Source organism: Musa acuminata, chromosome BXJ1-5 (assembly GCF_036884655.1).
Source record: "Musa acuminata AAA Group cultivar baxijiao chromosome BXJ1-5, Cavendish_Baxijiao_AAA, whole genome shotgun sequence".
NCBI lineage: Eukaryota > Viridiplantae > Streptophyta > Magnoliopsida > Zingiberales > Musaceae > Musa > Musa acuminata.
The window spans coordinates 4,867,720-4,888,935 of NC_088331.1; the positions used below are offsets into that span (position 1 = coordinate 4,867,720).

The 21,216-nt window shown below is 38.7% G+C and overlaps 4 protein-coding genes across 9 annotated transcripts; 1 reads left to right on the plus strand and 3 right to left on the minus strand.

Moving 5' to 3' along the window:
- The first annotated feature begins 1,513 nt into the window (after positions 1-1,513).
- Positions 1,514-2,820, plus strand: LOC135673210 (protein FLOWERING LOCUS T-like). Its single transcript, XM_065182010.1, has 4 exons — positions 1,514-1,918; positions 1,990-2,051; positions 2,145-2,185; positions 2,360-2,820. The coding sequence occupies exons 1-4, from the start codon at positions 1,628-1,630 to the stop codon at positions 2,590-2,592; spliced, it is 627 nt and encodes a 208-aa protein (XP_065038082.1). The 5' UTR covers positions 1,514-1,627; the 3' UTR covers positions 2,593-2,820.
- LOC135673209 (uncharacterized) lies at positions 2,720-9,631 on the minus strand. Its single transcript, XM_065182009.1, has 5 exons — positions 9,331-9,631; positions 5,430-6,308; positions 4,497-4,697; positions 4,182-4,377; positions 2,720-3,224 (listed from the first exon to the last, which is right to left on the minus strand). Exons 1-5 carry the CDS (start codon positions 9,466-9,468, stop codon positions 3,043-3,045), a joined length of 1,596 nt encoding a protein of 531 aa, XP_065038081.1. The 5' UTR covers positions 9,469-9,631; the 3' UTR covers positions 2,720-3,042.
- A 3,140-nt stretch (positions 9,632-12,771) lies between these two features.
- On the minus strand, positions 12,772-16,980 carry LOC135673211 (protein GRAVITROPIC IN THE LIGHT 1-like). The gene is made up of 3 exons (XM_065182011.1): positions 16,647-16,980; positions 15,073-15,328; positions 12,772-14,588 (listed from the first exon to the last, which is right to left on the minus strand). The coding sequence occupies exon 3, from the start codon at positions 14,581-14,583 to the stop codon at positions 13,141-13,143; it is 1,443 nt and encodes a 480-aa protein (XP_065038083.1). The 5' UTR covers positions 14,584-14,588; positions 15,073-15,328; positions 16,647-16,980; the 3' UTR covers positions 12,772-13,140.
- A 1,627-nt stretch (positions 16,981-18,607) lies between these two features.
- Positions 18,608-21,063, minus strand: LOC135673212 (uncharacterized). 6 transcript variants are annotated; one of them, XM_065182015.1, is made up of 5 exons: positions 20,085-21,062; positions 19,639-19,734; positions 19,110-19,482; positions 18,950-19,016; positions 18,608-18,797 (listed from the first exon to the last, which is right to left on the minus strand). In XM_065182015.1, the coding sequence occupies exons 1-2, from the start codon at positions 21,059-21,061 to the stop codon at positions 19,722-19,724; spliced, it is 990 nt and encodes a 329-aa protein (XP_065038087.1). In that variant the 5' UTR covers position 21,062; the 3' UTR covers positions 18,608-18,797; positions 18,950-19,016; positions 19,110-19,482; positions 19,639-19,721. The 6 variants fall into 6 exon arrangements, with proteins under 6 accessions (XP_065038087.1, XP_065038088.1, XP_065038086.1 ...); XM_065182016.1 differs by lacking the exon at positions 18,950-19,016; XM_065182014.1 differs by having other exon boundaries at positions 18,608-19,016.
- Between the last annotated feature and the right edge of the window lie 153 nt (positions 21,064-21,216).

Here is a 21,216-nt window from a genome sequence, read left to right on the forward strand (position 1 = left end):
AGTTAGAGTTCTAAGAAACAAAATATAGTCACAAGATCTACTACTAAAGCTAAATATCGAGTCATCGCCACCATCACTACAAAACTCAATTAGGTCACTAATCTGCTACATGAACTTGATATTACCTCCCAATCCACTCCTATAATATATTGTGATAATGTCAGTGCCACCTACCTATGCATGACCGATGTTTCACTCACACATGAAACAAATTGTCATCAACTTTCACTTTGTTAGTAATCAAATAGTTAGACATCATTTACATGTCTCTCATGTTTATACTTTAGATCAACTAGCAAACCCCCTCATAAAATCCCTCGCTCGTAGGATATTTCAATTAATCATTCTAAGATTGACATCCTTAATAGAAGCTCACTTTTTGATAGAAGATCATAACAAAAGTAGATATGGAATAACATCTGATAAAAGATCATAATAAAAATATATATGGAATGATATCTTTGTATTCCTTTCTTCCTCAATCAATCTATGATTTGAGGATCAATAAGTGATTGATTTGATTGAGTAATTTGAGTGCATGATTAAAGAAAATTCCTTCCTCAAAACATGTATAAATACACAACACCTCAATGATTTGAGGATCAATAAATGATTAATTTGATTTGAGTAATTTGAATACATGATTAAGAAAAAAAAAATTTCTCAAAATATGTATAAATATACAACACCTCAACGATTTGAGGATCTGATTGATTTGATTGAGTAAGTTGAGTATGATTAATAAAAAAAATTTTCTCAAAACATGTATTAATAAAATCACTCCTATTATCAACAGATTCTTTTATTATATAGTAACAAGTCAAATTCTGAATCCTCATATATCAAATAATTTCTAGCATATCTTGATTCTTCTTAGCTTATTTATAATATTTTTAAATAGGTTAAAATACCATAACAAATAAGGAAAAATGCAGTCAACTTTGTTAGGACGGCTCGAATATTTTTTGAATTAGAAATACTATTTGAATAAAAAAATTAAAAAAAATATGTTATTTAAAAAACTCAAAATGAGAATATTTTCTAACGAAATCGCCCGTTTGCTAGTGCTGGTAAAGCAACTCAATCATCCCAAAGTTTAGTTTCCTGAGCAACTCAGCCAGCAGGAATAAGGCTCGAACATCTTGAACCCCAAGTTAACGACGTAGTACATTGCCTTTCTATCCCTTTTCAATGATGCAAATTCTTTATCATCGTCGGAAAGGGATCACTTCTTTTGTCGTACCAAAAAGATATGTACCTCCTCTTCTCCTTTGCATTTCTATCTTGTCGTATCTGCCACTTTGCATTTCTTTCTATCTATCAGGATCCACAACTAATCTAGTTTTCCTTTGTTATTACCTAAATATGTGATGATTATTAGTTTATCAAGAGATGGGAAAAAGACTGATCTGCAAGCAAGGAAGGAAGGATGAAACTCTCATTGGTTTTTGCGTTTGAATGCTTCTTCTCGCACTCGAAAACTTACTGGAACGCCTGATGATAAATCAAAGCCTTTGATTACAAAAGCGGATTCCTCAACTACAGCGATAGATATCTGGGAATATCGTGGGCGGAATGGGCTTCCTGCGTCCCGTACGCTCTTTATCTGCAGTGAACCCTCTATAGAATGGCTTCTCATCAATCAGTTGAGCCATTCATCGATCTCAGCCTTGTTGAATGCGAAGAAGCTTGTGCTCCTTCCTGGTTGCTTCGAGTGTCTTGCAAAATGTCGAGGGACCCTCTGACTCTGGGTCAGGTCATAGGCGATGTATTGGACCCCTTCTCCAGATCGGTATCGCTCGGCGTCCTGTACAAGAATAAGCTGGTCATCAATGGCAGCGACTTCAAACCATCCGCCGTGGTCGATAAGCCGAAAGTCGAAGTTGGAGGAGATGACCTGCGGACGTTCTACACTCTTGTCAGTGCTTTTTCCTTTCTGCATTCAGCATCCTCTCGCTTGCTTCTTACCGTTGGTATTTTGTTTGGCAGGTGATGGTGGATCCAGATGCGCCAAACCCCAGCAATCCGACGCTGAAGGAGTACCTGCACTGGTAAGAGATGTTCTGCTGCTGCATTCAGAATGAGAAAGAGAGACTTTTGTGGATTGGATGGTGTTGATAGATCTGGAACTGATGGTTTTGCAGGCTAGTGACGGACATCCCTGCCACCACCAACGCATGTTTCGGTGAGTACGTAGGTTTTCTGCAACTTGGGGAAAAGTCGAAGATACTTTCTTTCAACTTGGGTTTGACTTCCACATAGGCATCTCTAGAATTTCTCGTCCATGGGCGAGGCTTATATGTTATGTGGTGTGCATGAAAAAGCTGCTGCTGATGATGATGGGGTTCCGCGCGCACAGGTCGAGAGTTGGTCTGCTACGAGAGCCCGCGGCCGACGGCAGGGATTCACCGCATGGTCTTCGTGCTGCTCCGCCAGATGGGGAGGGGGACGGTGTTCGCGCCGCAGATGCGCCACAACTTCAGCACGAGAAGGTTCGCGGAGCAGTACTACCTGGCGCCTGTCGCCGCCACCTACTTTAATTGCCAGAGGGAGGCCGGCACCGGCGGCAGAAGGTTTCGGGGAGACGACTGATGCTGAGAGGAGATATACTATGACCACTTCAGCTATAGTTAGTACTTGAATCCGTAAATAAATGCATGCCACAAGCATGCCTGAATCCACAAAGAAAAAACTATGCTGTCAGGTTCGTTCATACTGATGATGTCAACGCATACGATACAGCCATGTAATCATTAATAACTTAATATCCAACTACATAATAGATTTTGAAACTCCACACTGTGTGCTTGATATTTACAATGCACAATTGCCATACGAGGATTAATGAATGATGTTTCATATGTACACATTCAAGTGTCACTTTCTGTCCACAAAGTCAAAGAATAAATGCATCGATGCAAGAGCAAGAACGAGGCCCTCAACTGGAAGCACGAGTTGCATGATGCAGACTTAATTTGGATGTCTTCCAGCTGAAAGAGTGATTATCAACTGGATGCATGAGTTGCACCATACTATGTTATGCTACCTTTTGAGCTTGAGAAATAGATCCGAAAGAGCATTATAGAGAACAGCTGCTGCTGGTGGCCTTGGCAATGACCCGAGGAGTATGTCCGATGCCTTGAGCGGAGCACCATAAAATCGGGAGTTTTCTGAAGTGCGAGCGATTACTATGTTACCATTGAGTGCACAACCTACAAACGCACCTGCAGTAGATGTCACAGACAGAACAAAATCAATCCAAATCACTGGATGGCAAGATGATTAACAAATACCAAGTAGGATAATTCTAGTTAGAAATGGAAATAACTTTTTCTTTTCAGAACATAATTTTTTCCTTCTGATTTCCTACATCTGGTTAAGGGCATCGAGTTAAATGGAAGGAACATCAACCTAGGAGTTTGCTAATTTCAAGACTGCTATAACCATGCAAGGATGGAGAAGCAAATGAACAGACAAACATCATTTCTCAAAGAAGTATTGCATTCAACCAGAAATAGTCAATCTCTGGTTGATCTGGAATCTCTAAAGAGAAGAGATTTGCAAAATATACCCTAGTAATCCTACATTGGGCAAGATGTAAATGTTGTGATGGTATGCAAGTAACTAAACACCCAAAGAGCATTTTTTGAGTTATTTTTTAGGAGCATGACCCATATTATTTTCAGATTCGGGATATGACATGTGGTATCATAGTAGCCACTTGTGATGTGTGAGCCATATTGAGACTTACTATGCATGCTGGTGAATCTCTGATTAAACAGAGTTCAGCATCATAGACGATGATAGTGACATGATAAGCTATAGCACTTCTGAATTGAATACCTATGGGAGATATTAGTGATTGATGTGATCTGTAGTTGATGCGTGCGAATTTAATGAGTGAATTTGATATTTAGATGGGAAATATTGTAATGCATTGGTTTGTCCTTGTCAAAATATTATGTGTAACCAACATAATAATCAAAGATATGTTCATATAGAGAGACCCACATTCTCAAAACACCATCCTGTCCTATTAATAGATTTGAACATAAGCTGTTTAGGAGGATAGTTCGGTGAAGCAAAATTCTAAATTGGCTCAGACCTAAATCAGGCAATTAGCATGCATCAACTATACTGTCTTACCTCAAAAAGCAAGTGGGTGTTTGCACGAAACATACCTTTACTACAGCTATAGGTATAACAAGCAGCATAACCACCATCACCTCCACGTATATCAGCCTCAGCAGCCCGTCCAACAATGCCAGCAGCTGCACTCAATCCTGCACCAACTGATAAATGTGCATTTCCGCTAAAAGTCCTGATAGCAGCTTTGTTCCTCAGGACAATTATGAAATCAGTTAGCTCACCTCCAGCCTGGGGAAAAATAATGAAATAATCATTTCACACATGCATCTCATGATCTAGAGAACTTTTTTTCTAATTTGATAATATTTAGAAATAAGGACACATGTAAGGAAAGGAATAAACTTTACCTGCGCCCCCCATGCCAAACCAAATGAAGAGATGGCAGAAGGTGGAGACCAGGAACCATCCTCTCTACGAGCAACAACAAGACCAGTCCCAACTTTATAAGTAACCATTAATCCAACATTTACAACAGTCAGTATAGCAAGGCCTTGCGCTTGTTTTAGAATAGCATCAGGGATGGACTTCTCAGGTCTCAGTGAACCCACCTGGCAGTACATTACAGTGAGATCTGACTTTCTATCAAAGAGATTGGTTATTATTTTCCAAAAAATGCATATACTACGTAATCTTAAATAACTATAACAAAAGCATAAAACCTTAGCTATTGTGGTGGAAGTTCATGTGTAATATGTAATTTTAAGTAGATATCCCAAAAGTACAAAACCTGATTCCCAAAAACATTAGAACTCTAGAAGCAGACGAAGACGTGCTATCCAAAGTTAATCCACAGGTTAAGAAAATAAGGAATTACTTGGTAAATTAGCAAATCATACAAAGTGAAGCACAACATTGTAATGTGATAACCCCCAAAAGAAATCACCTCTAGCATTAAACCAATAGCAGCTAGCTCTTTCCACCAAAAAGATAAGTTGAAAAAATCCTCTCTCTAAAGCCAAACTGATAAACCAAGGCACACAGATAAGAAACAAGAAAGTTCAGTTGTTAATGGTTGTCATTAAACTGCACTCTATTCAGAACCTGATCAGTTGCATTATTTCTCTCTCCTTCCAAGCTCATTCCAGATGAATTACTAGATTCTTGTAAGGTCGCTATCAAACCAAAACATGCAAACTAGACAAGACAGTACTTGGCATATAAGGAATCCTATAAGGTAAATCATGGTCTGTACCATTATGAGATGATTCAGCAATACATCAAAATGTTTTGTGCAAAAGTAACCAGACTTGGATGCAATGCCATTAGTAAATAAGATATACCTTACTGTAACTACGAACTATATTTGCTGCCTTGTAAATTTCATATTCCATAGTTCGACCCCATGGAAAATTCAACCATGACCGCAAGGTGCTGAGATCTGTCAAATCTTGGGTCAGAAGCTGTGAAGCATTACTAACTTGATCCATTAAGTAATGCTGAACAGACTTGAGTCGGACATAACAAACATCACAAACCCGCTGTGGATCTGCAATTCTGAATTTTGGAGGCATCAAGCTTCTTCCTGTAGAGCAATCACCACAAAATATGCCACCACAAAACCGACAATGATGTCTAAAACACATAAAAGGATGAAACCGCACGTTGCACAGCATGCAAGAAGCTGCAGCACTGTCAGGCAACCACTTTGGTGGATCTGTTTCAAGAATCTCCATGCTATGCCCATAGTTGGTCTCTGCAAGAGAATTCGCCATCTCTTTCCAAGTTTCTTCTAGGAGTTCTATTGATATCCAAGACATCCCACAACTCTTTAGATCACTTGATGCAAGGCCACTTAATTTGTGTCGGACCACAAGAAGCATCTCAGAAACCACATCCCACATGGTCATCTCCTTATCTACTCCAAGAGATTGATCCCAACTGAATTCTCCCTCAGGAAAGTACCCACCATTACAACCAAAGCCCCTGCTCCATTCGTCATGATCACTTTCTGACATCGGAGGTACAGACACAGGTATCCAAATGCCAGTTTCTTCATAAAGTGGAGAATCATAATAGAAATATTTGCGTGATTTCCTTTTGGCAGGAACTTGAGGACAGACAATTCCAGGATTAGGAGCCTGAATCAATTCTGAAGAGCAGCAATTTCCATTCTTGGATGAAGAGCTAGTACTGTAGCTGTCCTCCATTTCATCAGATACCTAACAAAAAAACAGTAATTTCAAGTTTATAGCCAAAACTATCAGCAAACAACCTTCTGTAAAAATTCAAGTTACTCAGGATCTAATCCTGATATAATAAAGATGCAAGATGCAATGCATACTAAAATCAATACTACAGATAGAATAAAAACTCAAGTCCCTTTGAGCATCTTTTGTGAATTCATAGACTTGATACCCCTTGCATATGTAGCTAGTTCTTTTTTCAATGAAAATTTATTGCCAGAACAATGTTTTAGTGTCTAAATTTTTGACGAACTAGTTTTCAAAATTCAACCCATGATATGTGGGTCTCATAAATTCAATGTCATGTACCAATTTTACAGAATACCTATCACATTAACTTTATTGATCCTGCACCACTGATCTAAACTTTTTAAGCCCAAGCGAATGATAGACTCACCTATCTCTTATAAGCTCATTCAAGCCTTCTCTCACTTCCAATGTGAGCCTCCACTTTTAAAAAATCCATTATATACAAATATAACATTCCAGCTATTCTGCTAACTTAATTATCATCATGTTATCTTGAAACGATCTAGAATTTAATTTGTGGTTAATAACAACATGTTGATCCAATATCACACATATAACCAACTTTACATACCATAAGTGAGTCACATATCTACAACTAAGAGTATAGTAGTATATGAATCATCAAAGATCACAAGCAAACCAATAAAAACTCATGCAGCATGAAGTCATGCACTAATATTTATAAATATTGTAAATCATGCATATCCATCTCACTAAGCATTGACACCCGACTAAAGGAGGATAATCATATAACACTCCCAGCAGCTAATGGAGTATGACTACCACATTCTCTTATTCAATATAGTTAATAGAAACAAATGATGCATTCACACAGTCATCAGCAACATATTGAGATAAAATAGGGCAATCTCAATAACATATAAAGAGACTTAACTTCACGGAATGGATTTTTTATTTTTTCAAGTTCCAACAAAGAATAAGGAAAACTCATATCACGCTGCCAATAACAAATGGAACGATATTCCTCATCTGCCAAATGGGAACACATTCCTCTAAGAGCGCATAGAAAAATTACCTAGCCTGAGTAATTCATAGTACTAGATGGTCCATCAACCCCTAGTACTGTTCTATCTGCCTTTGCAAGGAACAATATAATCTTATGCATCATCAATCTCATCAGTCAAACAAGTAATTCATATCCAACTATCATAGTGAATTATACTCAGTGAAAGATACATGAGACTAAATTCAATGAGTGCTACTTAATCCATGATGGGCCCATGGCTCATGATGGGCTTATGCTAGTCTGGCTTAAACTACGGCTGGGCTAGTATTCAGCACAATCCAACACTTCAAAATGGATACAAGTTTCAAGCTATGTGCAAGGTTGAACCTTGCAGGCTCACAAGCAACAAGCAAACCTGCGAGTGAGGCTACAATAGTCTGTGGGTCTAGTCTCCTACAGACTAGGCTAACAAACCTGTAGCTTCTAGAGGTGGTCATTGTGTCGTTGTTGGGCCATAGGGCATACTACGAGCTTGTCTTAGGTCGGCCTCCTTATGGTTGACTCATGCAGGTTTTATTTCTTTTTCTTTTTAATACTAAGGTTTCCATGATCTAATCTCTTATCTTGATAACGTACAAGCAGTAAAAAGAACAATAAAAAAAATTCGCTTGGACAATCTTGAATCTCAATTGACTTCGTGGGCATACCATAAAAGCAGCTCCTCAACGTTCAACACTTTTACTTATTTAATGTAAAAACCAATCCCTTCATTATCACAATGACACAATCCAATATGAGAAACGGCGATTAGAACAAGGTATATCAATAGGAGAAAATCAAAGAACAGAATATCGAAAGGGATCTCTACTTTCTTCGTGATGTTGCATTGTCCTCTCTTTCTTCGTTGCTTGATATTCCTCTTCCCTGCAGTGGATCTTGCTCCTCGATGACTTGAAAGGAGCTTCAAGGGGGATTTAACATACAAAAATCTTACCTCTCCCCAAAAGGCATAGTCTTAATTTACTCCACAATAAATTAATCAATAATCACATTCTATCTTTAACCAACATCCTTGCTTTGTTTAACCTAAATTAAATTGGAAACCATATAAACCATGATTAATAATTATAACCAAATCAATTATAATTTCTAATCTAGTTTTGGTAAGTATTCAAGTCTAACATTACCTACCCTTTAGGAAATTTGGTCCTCAAAATTTGAATTTCATATCTAGTCTTACCAAATAATTGGATTTAATATCTCCTCCCCCTTTAGTAAAGGGGTCCTCCAAATTTGGACATCTGCATTGTGACGATATGACTTAGTGTGATAATTAATTTTATTGAGCCTGAGCCACTAACTCAAAATATTTAAATCTAAGTTGATAATAATATATCAATATAGCATAAGTTCATTCTCTCCCTTTTCGTGTGGGGCTAAACCGGGATGTCACTATATATATATATAGTGACATACAGCTGATTCGATGCGCCATAGCAAAGTCTTGTTCTAGATTTGAATACTTACCCAGATAAGAGTAAAGCAGCTAATAGAATTCCAGAAAGGCAACTGGAATTTTGCGTACTCTGCCTGATATAGTTACCTAAATAGTTTATAACAATTCACTCCCTAAACTTAGCAAGGTACTGACAATTTGTTGAGCTTCAACTTTTGAAGCAACTAATAGATTGATAAAAGGGCGCAAAAAACTGAAATTGGGAAGCATTTGCCCTAAATAAATTGTGCTGAGCGAAGAAGTACAAATGCTAGTACGTTCTACTGAGGCAAAATAAAAGAGAACCATCACAGACAAGAAAAAAACCACAAGAAGTAGAGCAAAAGAAAAATAACACATAATCGAATAAAAGGCATGATCTTTATGTAAATAGCAGATAAATCCCCCTCCCCCCGCAAAAAAAAACCCTAAAAAATCTTTCGCTAACCCGCCGTAACTAAGACCCAGAACTGGAAGACAAATACGCATCCAACGAAAGACATCACCTCTGGGGACGAATGAAAGACTCTGGCATCCGAAACCCTAGAATCAACCGCCGCCACGGACCTAATAACCGCGTCGGGCCGGTGGGGCTCCGGCTCCTCGGGTTCGATTGCAGGGAAGAGCTTGTCGCTCACAGCCATCAAGATACGATTGGGCGATCGAGGGTCACCAGGAATCGGCCATGAATGGAGGAACTGCGAGAGACGAGCACGGAATTCGACGGCGATTTGGGGATCAGAGACGGAGGAGACGTAAGGACCACCTGAAGAGGAAATCGGAAATCCGAGACCACCCGAAGGGGATACTTTGCTGTGCTGAGCCGACTCGCCACAGGCCTTATAATTGATGGGTCAAAAATTGGACCTGCATGAAGCCAACAAATTTCGGGCCCAATAACACAAATACGTCCAATTTGAGGCCTTGTTTTATTTTTGTAATAATAAATAAATAAATATTTTTATTTTTATATTGCTTTTTAGGCAAGATAAAAACCATAGAGGATGATCCTGTTATATCATGTGATTTTATTTAATTAGATAGGATATATTATATATTATTAGATTCTTATTATGATTATTGGCCAATATAAAAAAAAATTAATTATGGTAAGATTATTTAGGATATGATCTTGATAGCCCTAATTATCTTTTTCTAGACTCTATGCTATCATCTATTTGTAAGTAGAAACTTTCAAAGATCAAATTAAGAAAATCTTTTCTCTCGTAGATTCTTATTCAATCAATTATAATGATCATAAAAATAAATAGAAAAGAGAAGAAAAGTCTAATTTATTTTCTATGCAGAATCATGACACAAGCAAATGCGTTGCTTCACGATATCTAAAGTACTCTATTGATTATCGTATTCAAAATATATGCACCTTCTATTTTAAATATATAATACATAAGACTTATAGCATCCGAGGCAAAATGATAACGACGAAAATACATTAGTAATGGATAATTATGCCCATGAAAGTTATATGCATCGCACAATCCATGCACCGTTACAATTAAGAAGAAAAAATAAAGTTTTTTCACACATTAAAAGATTATTTTTTCATTCTAACCGATATCCACTTGATAGTTTTCTCCTTTAAAAATTATATTTTTTGAATATATGCCCTAATAAAATTATAGGTTTATCCTTCAAAAATCAAATATTTTCATCGTATATCCTATCAAAATTAATTTTGAAAAATAACCGGCAACAAATACGATTTTAACCCGACTTGGGCTTTATTCATTTAGGCTTCTAGAACTTGATTGAGTTAGACTCAAATTTTGATCGAATTTTGATTTTTAACTTTGGCCAATTTTGTCTTTGACCTGATCTGAATTTTCATTGCAGTTTGATTGGATTATAATTGTAACTTAATTTAGACTTAATTTGGTCAGAATTTAAGTTTTTGACTAATTTTAACCTCGATCAACGTTCATTTGATTGAATCCTAAGTTTAATCAATTTTGACCTTAGTCAACTCCAATTATAACTAGTCTAAGTTGAACTGATATTTGACCCAAATTTATAAGCTCTTAGTCTAATTTTGGGTATGTCTAATTAAATAAGATTGATTAATTGAATTTATAATTTATACTAAATTAAAAAATATAAATTGTGAAAATTTTTAATAATTTTCTCATATGATATATTGATAATTTTTTTACTTATGATAATTAAATTTTAATTATTGTTCTTATATGTTTGTATAGTTATTCACATGTATATATTTAAAATTATAAAATAATATTTATTTTCATATAAAGGTATGATTTATGTTTATAATGATTACAGTTATCATGTGAGTTTTTTTTTTTATGTTGATTAATATTTAATTATTATTATTATTATTATTATTATATTTAATATTAAATTATTTTATATAAATAAAATTAAAAATTTTGGTGAATATTATTTATAATTTATGTCTTTAAGTTTTACCAGACTAGTAGTTGCCAAAGTGGTCTAAGATAATAAGTTTATGAGATATCAATTGTAATAATATTTTTATTATTTATAAATTTATTTTAAATTATATTTTAAATTATATTAAAAAATTAGTCTTATAGCTATCAAAGTTACTTAGATTAATAAATTTATAAAATTACATCAAAGAATTAGTCTTAAATGATATTAAAAATTAATATTCAATACTTGTAATTGAGAGATTTAGATAATTCGAAAGGAGAATATGTTTCGAATAATTATATGGTAAAATGATATAATTTTATATATTTTTATAGCTTAGGGTTGTATATCCAAATATAATAAAGCTATTTCATAATGATGGCATCAATCTTTCATAATAGTAAAATCTTATATAAATACTAGATAGGTTAATATTTTACCCAAATGTTAAATAAAGATGATATCAATAGTTCAATATTTACTAAAAAAACATAAAGTATTAATATTATATTATTATGTTATAAAAGTATTAATAATATATAAATTTTATTATAGAGTATAACTAACACATTAGAATATGAAAGAATTGATTTAAAATTATTGATAAATCACTAACTAAGTACTTTAACGAAAAAACTAACAATAGCTTAGTATTATAATATCCAAGAATTCTATGATAAATCTTGGTTATGATTAGATATAAATATATTAGGTATAATTCATTATAAAATCGTAAAACTTAAAGATATTAGGTATAAATATAGATAAGTTATCTTAATTTTTTTCTTTTTTAGTTTGACTCATTTATAATTATTATATGAGTCATTTTGAACTAAAAAAACTAATAAAGTTATAATAGATAAAAAAAGTATGGCATTGATAACATACAATCGTTATGACTCGTATTACTAGTCAAACTTAATATAATATTATTATATTTATTAAAATTATTGATATATTTTTAAATTCGTATACGTATAAATATTTTTTAAAATTTTAAAATCCAATTAGATAAAATCAATTTTAAATAAATTTTATATTATTTGTTTTGATTTTAAATCCTTTTAAAACTTATCTGGATCAAATAAAAAAAATATTAGATTATGTAACCCTATTTAATTAGATAAAATATGTTATAAATCTAATTAAATTTTAATTATGATTATCGACTACTTAAAAAATAATTATGATAAAGTTTTTTAAAAGATAATATTGACGAAAGATACTCTTCTAATTATCTTTCTAAAACCCTATACTCTCATCTATATATAAATATGATCTTAACCCTCTAATCTCATCTATATATAAATATGATACTTTATTGATTATCATGTTTAAAATATACACACCTTTCATCTTAAGATATTAATTTCGATCCTAATATTATATTTTTACATACTAATTTTATTTCTAAAGTATCCTTAAAATAGGGCAAGAATTAACAAGAAAAGATAACACCAAAGACAACACACTGATTTATGTTTTGGACTAATTACCAACCCACAAGTTTTGGAAGCATGAAGAGACAGAAAGCATGCCAAGAAAACACCACATCAAACATCAAATGCTCTACCAACCCAAAGCCTTCCCAAAAGTCATCAGAACATGCACTAGTGATGCAGACTGATCCATGATGCCATCACCAACCACTACCAAACTTTTCAATGCTCCATGCAATATTAATTAACATCTAGTCTATCATTACCTTCTCTAATGCATGAGCTCAACAATTACTTGCCCAACATACAAAAGACTATTACAAGCTGCCATGATAATCTATACACGGGTGTTGAGAGATAGCTTTCCTTGTTTCCATCTGATTACTTCCCCTCGTTAAATACCTAAATACTCTCCTTCCATCAGGTGCAGCACATACCAAGCACCTGATGGCCAGCTGACTGCACTCATTGCCATTGATTGTCATCTGAAGTTGATGGTAAGAGGTAGACCTTGCTTTGGATCAGTGTCCACCTTACTCTGAATCCAGGGACAACTGTGAACCCAACCGTGGCCGGCCTGCACTTGGTTGCAACATCCTTGTCCTCCACAATGCTTTCCATGTAGACCTCAGAGAACCGGCTCCCTCGCCGCACCTGAAAAATTGACCGGTTCGACTCTGGTTCTCCGAATGAGAAGAACAAGCAGTGGAGGAGCCACACTCGCCTCGCCATTTCTGCAAATGCAGCAAAGAATGCCGAGTTTGGGAAACTCTGGTCTGAACTCACAATGGCCCTCTGATCAAGATTGCCAAAAAAGGATAATTCCATCTTCCGATGCACCAGAGCCAGATACTTCACCCTGAAAAAATTTGCAATCGCAGAGTGCTGGCTTAGCTTCTGAATATGCTCAACATATCTCAGCTGAGTGAATTCATCAAAGAACTGACGCCAACCCCACATCGACCTATCTTCCATGGCAGCAAGGTTGTAACTTTTATGGTGGAAATCAGAGAACATCTTCTGGCAGACATAGGACTGGAAAGCAAACGTCCAATGAGCAGGCTTGTTACAGTGGAGAACATCAGGTTGGATTGCACCTGCGGCGGCACCAAGGTCCCACCCAGCTGACTCCATTTCCTTCACCATAAGCTTGACAAAGGATTGAATAGATTTGAAGGTGAACCGAAGAACAGAAAGGAAATGGGTGGGATTTAAGCCAGAAGGGTGAAGGCCATCCAAGGCTGAGAGGGATCGACCAGGATGGAGCTTTGACTCCAAAGTTCGGTTATTTTTCTCTGCCTCAAGAAGCTCAAACTGAAGTGAGCAGATCTCCGAATCCTTGAGCTTAAAATCAGCTTTAAGCTTGTTCGTGGTGATCCGGTAGGTCTTGATTAGATTGTGCTGCTCCTCAATCTGGGCAGCAAGTGCTGACTGAGACTCAAATGAGGTGTGAGGGATGATGAAGTCGGTCGTGAAGTAGGAGTGCTTGAGCTCTGAGACACGTTTGAGTTCAGACACAATGGCGAGGTCAGAAGACTGTATTGAGTCAGGATCATACGGTGACTGTGCCATCTGGAGCTGGGCGTAAGCCGCTTTAATGGCAGAGATGCTTGCAAAGAGATTAGCAAGAAGGGACTCCATGGCTTCTATCTCACTTGAGGAGAGATTCTGTGGCTGCTTCTCATGTTCAACCTTGTAGAACTCACTGACACCTTCAGAAAGGATGCTGGAATGTTCACTGAAGTTTTGTGAGAGCTTGAGCTTGGGGATTGAGTAGTCATCTTTTTCAGGGGCAACTCCGGCACCATTGGCAGAGATATCGACAGAACGGTGGAGGTGAAGGATCTTGTTAAAAGTCCGAGCTAGTGTTCCAAACTTTGGTGGTGCTGTCACTCTGGTGGACTCCATTTTTACTGTGTCAAGATTGAGAAAAAGAAACACCAAAATTAGAGAAAAGATGACCAGAGAAGGGGAAGAGAACTTTGATTAGCAGAACATGACGCTCTACTTCAGATGTGGTCTTTTGTGGGTGGTTTCTGTTCTTTGGAGAGAACATGCACATATTTAAAGATGGAGGGAAGAAAGAAAAAGGAAACAGCAAAAATCAAGAGCATTAATTTATGAAAGCAGGAAAAACAATGATATCTTTGAATTAAAGAAAAAAAAGATTTTCAAGCCGTGAGTTGAATATGAGAGAAAAGCTTTTGTTTTGAGACATCAGATTCTTGTTTTTGATGGGAACATCAAGAATGTCCCCATGGTGGGGCAAATCTACAACGTACAACAAAAGAAGAAAAAGCAAAAAAATGAGAGAAAAGCTTTTGTTTATACAGGATTAGGTGGAAGAAGAATCTAGAATAGGGCAGCGGTGAGTTATTGATCAAAGATCAAACTAACCTGTAGGGATTATAATATTTGGAGCACAGATTGCAGAAGTCTTGGAACTTTTTTTCCACTCTGAAGTCTGGTAGCAATGAGCTAATAGCTCAGAAGTTTCTTCCTCTCAATCCGAACTATCGATGATTTCAATATGGTCATTAAGGCCCCATTATATACTTGGGTAAGGTTCATATCATGAAGTAGAAAAAGAATCCCCCCTAATGTGTGGTACGTCAATCTTTCACATTCATCTTTTTCCTTCTTTATATCAGCACTGAAAAAGTTTCGAGCAAGTTGTTAGAATCATTCAGGATAAGTTCATCCATTTGCATCTAAATGAAGATAACAAAAAAGTTTTAGTAATAACCCAATTTAGCAGAGGTATTGTGATGTATCAGCTGCCACTATCAAGGAGATTTTGCAAATTATTGAAATTAACATAACACATAAAAAACTCAAGAATAGAACACCTAAAATACTATATGCCCAAATATGCCTTGAAAAATGAGTCCATTTGGCAAGAAATGAGAGAACTGAGCAAGGTTACATGATGCATGAACTGGCACAAGTGGAAAAAGGGGGGGAAAAATCAATTGTGTGAAAAGTGGGTTTTCTATAACCAAAAGAGAAGGTGGAAAGAAAGTCATCATGCAACCAATGCTTCGTAATCATTCACAAAACATAAAGACAGGAGTAAATCTTAGGTTAGGTCATGTTAGGCTCATTATAGTCTACTCTGGCCCAGCTCAACCAACACAAATAAATTTGAACATACCTACTTGTACTCTTGAAATATTCTCACACTTAAAAAAAGAGATACAATTGCACATAAAACCCTGTTTACATCCTTGATTGCGTCTGATCTCAACAAGGTCTAACATAGACATTTACCTAATCCTCAGACTTATACAACATTTAATTAGATACTATGATAGCAATGAGTGAGTAATCTGTTGACATCCAATGTCTAGAATAGGCTGAACTCTCAAAGAAATGTAATCAGAGTTCTGTCCTCCGACATCTCAATTTCAAGGAATCAACTTGGTGCTACGATTTCAAAGATGCCTCCGTATGAAAACACGGAATAAATATTACCGATTAGGACCCACGCACCGCAGCGCTTCATAGGTAAAACCAGTGTCACGTGCCACGGCGGCAGCACTTCCAGATGCTAAGCTTTTGTCCCATGGAACAAAATGGAGAACTGTTCTCAGAGGTGAGAATAGACACTTCTTCCCAAAAGAGAGGATAACATAACCAAATTTGTACTACCAAACAGAAGCAAACTGCATTGTTTATTAAGACATCACACTTCCACTCACCTTGTCCTGAGTTCACACTGCTTCCTACATCCCTCCTAAACACGTATTTACATGCACAGAAGTAGGTACAAGTCCATAGGAATCCATAGTGCCAATAACTAAAGAAGTCACTGGAGTGTAGCATAGAAATTGAGGATTAAAACATGAAGGTAATACGATTATGACCCACCTAAAGATTCAACATATAGCGGAAAAAGGAAAAAAATCTGATTTTTGGAACATAAAATGCGGGGAAAAGACAAGAAAAAAGAGAAAATTTGAGGGTTTTACCCTGTTCATCGCGGTAAGAGCAAACTTTATCTGGGATTATGAGAAGAATAGGCCGTCAAAAAGGGCCTATTTGAGGCCAAAACATGGAAGAACACCAGGAGAACCTCAGATTGGGGAGGGTCGTGGCAACAACCGAAGACGCCGAAGCCAAGCGTGACCTCAAGTACCACGCCGGCTACTCGATCGACCACGGGCGACGACCTTCATGTCGAAAGCAACCCCAAGATGGAATCTTTGAGACGGCCTCCTCCGTTTTCTTCCTCCTCTCTCCTATTCCGAGCTCGCAGGCGCGGGAAGAGGGACGGGAGAGAGAGAGAGAGAGAGAGAGCGAGAGCGCGCGCAGGGAGGCGTTGAGAGACGGGGCATCAGAAGATAAAGAACTCCCCGGTCGAGCCTGTTGTTCCTGTTACCGGAAATACCCTTACCATGAGAGGAAAGTACCAAATTATCCCTACGTATTTCACCTGTGTCGGTGCTATCTTCCACGTAATTAATCCTTTGTGTTAGGGGTAGACACGGGAATATGGCAGTCTTCCGGACGACATAGTTTATCACAGCTGGATTCGGGTGGGATTTTTGTCTCTCCCCCTCCCTTTATTTTTCCTTTTAATTATTATTTTTCTGGGTGGTATGGGATTTACCGAGGAGGGTGTTTTCCCGTGACGGAAAGAAAGGGAGTGCCACATCTGTGTCAGTTCGTCGTCAGGGGGGTTTGACTCGGTGCTGCGGCATGATTCAGATGGTCCACAAGCTTACAAAATTGACCCCGGGCAGGAAATGAGAAGCATGAACAAAATACACGATGAATTTGGTGAACAGACGAGAAATGTAATTAAGTAAACCATAAAAGCCTGTTGATTGATGACCCACGACTTGAAATGATTTCTTACGTGTGTTTTTGTGTGTATTCGAAGCATCACCCTTTTTGTGTGTATTCGAAGTATCCTTTGGGATGATGATAATTCAAACTTGGTTCAGACATCTTTATCATCAGAGAAGAGAAAGATAGGAGAAAGAAAAAGATGGGAGGACGCACTTCAAACTCTCCACCGTCATCATTACTTTCACTCTTCAGCGATGGCAGCAAAAGCCTCGTTGAAGATTTCAGAATCCATCGATGACTTGGAAGCAAAAGCACTCATCATCTTTTCTACCTTTTTTCTTCTTCGCTTAGTCACTCTCGCTTTGTTAATCCTGTCAATGGGGCATCATCGTCTTGAACAAGTCGACAATTAATAGTTGATGACTTGGAATTTTGTTGCACGCGACGAATTAGTCGCGACCGTGGTGCTCAGCAGGTGGGCGTTCCGTCGACGGTCGACGTGGCTCGAGTCGTTCGCACGAGAGGGTTCGTCGGGCGCATGAGACGAGTTAAACCACGGCCTTGGCTGGCTATGGGGAAACCCGGGTCGTGATCGCAGTCGCGGTCCATGGAAAGTGAATCTCTTTACCGTGGGAGAGATCTCGAAATCTCGTTCTACTTTTTGTAGGGCTCGGTTGGATTCTCCTCGGATTCACTTGGCCCTCCACTCCACACTCCGCACACCGCACGCACGCACGCACTGCTTTTGACGCAAACCCAGCGCCGTTCGCGGTCTCTCCCACACACGAGCACCAACGTCCCATCGACGACCCGAATCCAAAGCTCGAGAGACACTGCCCGCCCCTCCCCCACGAATCCAATGCGCCCCCTTTCTGGTCCCCAGACTACACGGGTGCGCGGCGGGTCCCGCGCTCGGCTGTCGCTCCTCCGAATCTAGCTGGACTCCGTAGGATAGCCGAGGGACGGCACCGTCAGCCACGTCGGACGACGGCCGCCGTCCAACATCCGAGCGCTAGCGAGAGGTGGGCCCCGGCCAGGGCTAACCCGCGAGCGCGAGGGATATCTACTTGTCTATCTAGATCTCGGCCTGAATCCACCAAAAAAAGTCTGCAGACCTGTTCAGATTTAGTCATGAACATATGGGAAAAACCTGGATCCATTATCATTGTCATTTGGCAATGCATATGAGAACATTTAGTACAAGAAATCTTTGTTCTTTGAAAGCTTGAAGAGTTACAGAGAGTAGTCATAGCATACTAAATTGCTCAGTTACTGTTACATGGAATACTAGTTTACTCATAGCATACTGAACTCCATCTGCCAGTTACCTGAAAATTGAAGCAATTGCTAGTTTAGTCATAGCTCACCTGCAGTAAATTGTAGCAATTGCTTAAAAGATACGAATAGGATTTAGCTTTGAGATGCAATCCCAAGTAAATCCACAAAACCAACCACTGGTAGTAGCGTGGAATGCACTTACCATACAAAAAAGGAACTCTTATTCTGCGTTCACAGGATATGGTCATTACTTGAGCGAATATGGAATGCTATAGCAATACTACAACGATTAGCTAAACAACCCTTTACTATCAAAATACCTACTCAAGAATGGCATAACAGCAAGTAAAGAATTCGCTCACCATCAAACTGTTGCAATTCCATGATTCCCCGTTGAAATTGAAATTAAACGCTTAACAGAAGAAAGCTGCTTGAGTTCCAAAGTTGAGACCTGATGTTAGGACGACGGCAACAACAATAATAGATAGTAGATATCATGTTAAGATATGTAACACAGACATGACAAAAAATATAGTTAGAAATCTGCTCAAGCGATCTCAACAATCTCTGGCCAAGACTACACAGTATATAAGACCACTGACTTTACTCTCTGCAGTCGACGGAAATGCTCTAAAACCAAGTAGCTTTCAGTCGTAAAACTTCTTGATAAATCTTCCCAGATCCAGGAACTTTCTTCGGATGACACTTTCATTCCTGTAATGGGGGCGAAGCCATCTGCACAAATAAAGCAATCAGAGAGCTCAGTGATAGAATATTTCATGGATGATTACTGTTAGAGAAATGGTATATCACAATCAAATACAATGGACCGCAAAATATGACCTCTGTTGATCGTAATAAATCGGGGTCGAACTGAAGGAAGACCTATACCTCGGGTAGATTCTCTGTGACATTTCCATCATTTGCTTTTGTATTTTGTGTGATGTCCTCAGGAAGGTGTTCCTCATTCTCGATCACATCTTTGTTCTGCACATCATATCACATTCCATGAAAAATTTACAAGAGCCAAATAGAAGAGTATTTAATTCCAGATAAGATTACCACAGGATACCCACAAAGTTCCCTAAATTTGATTACAGTGGTAAAAATGTACATAAGCATATATGTATAACACATAACAAAGGTATCCATGTAACTCTGTTCTACTGCAAAGGACACAACTGTATCTCTCTACATCACAAGGCAAATCTTGATAAAGCAAATAATCAAGGGAGATAAAAATGAATTAAGCTAAATAATCATTGTCATTCAAAACAAAAGTGTAAAGAGTTTCAAGACAACACATTAACATCTCAAGAATAAGCAACGCAAATCACCTGGGTTTTGGCAGCCCCGGCAGAGGACTGGCCACCAGTGTCACCCAAATCAAGAACAACGCCGGCAGACCTAATGGTGTCCCAACAAAGAACCTGGCACACAGCTCTCGCCAGTGCCCGATGTGCTCCCCTCCTCCTCGTCTTGATATTGAGTTTGCGTGCTGCACGAGCCCCAAACAGTTCCCGAACTTCCTCACCCTCTTCGTCCCAGTGGCTGCACAGGCAAAGCAAGAGAACTCCCCTTTGTCATGATTCTTCTTATAGTACTCCGTAAGCTCATCATCCTTCTCAAATAGTTCCATAAAGAACTTGAAAGCTTCCGATTGTCTTTCATCCTTCTCCTCCTTATCGTCTTCCTCCTCCTCCTCATGCGCTTCCTCTTCATCATCGGATTCGTCAATTTTGGAGAAGAAGTCCTGGGAGGCCTTCAATCCGTCGTGATGGAGTTGAGCCGCGGCTAGTCGGGCCTGCTCCTCGGCGGAAACGGGAGGCCTCTCGACGACCGGCGGGGGCGCCACATCGGCCCACGCGGTGGGCGGATTTGGATTCGGCGCGGTGAGGGAGGCCAATTTCGCCCAGGAGTCGACGAGCGGCGGATCGGAGGTCCCGGCCTCGTCGGGGCGGCGAGGGGAAGCGGCCTTCTCCGACGGTATCCCCTCCTTCCGCTGCGAGTCCCTTTTGAATGCGACCGGGGTGGCACGGAGGAGGTCGGGGCCGGAACTAACTCTAGGGTTTCGGTTGCGATTGGGAGGGGGGCCGCGCCGCCAAAGGGAGTGGAGGTAGCGGATTTCATCCGCCCAGAGGCGATCGACGTCGGGCTGCGGCTGAAGTCGGGGATCCATGGCGGCGGAGGCGGTCGTGGAGCAGCCTCGCGTAGCGAAGCGGTGATGTGACCGACGGCTGACGCGGCGGAGTGAAGTCGTTGGCTGTTGGGGAACGGGGGAAGCATAAATCAACAAGCGCGCCGGGGAGTACATTCACAGGACGGTGACACGACCGCTTGTGGCCACTTCCAACTCCCGTCGGATCGAAGGATTTTGATCGCCCATATCAGGACCGTCGGTTCGTAACCGCTCTCTTAACTATGGAAATAATATATAATTATAGGTTTAACTGATTATCTATTCACACT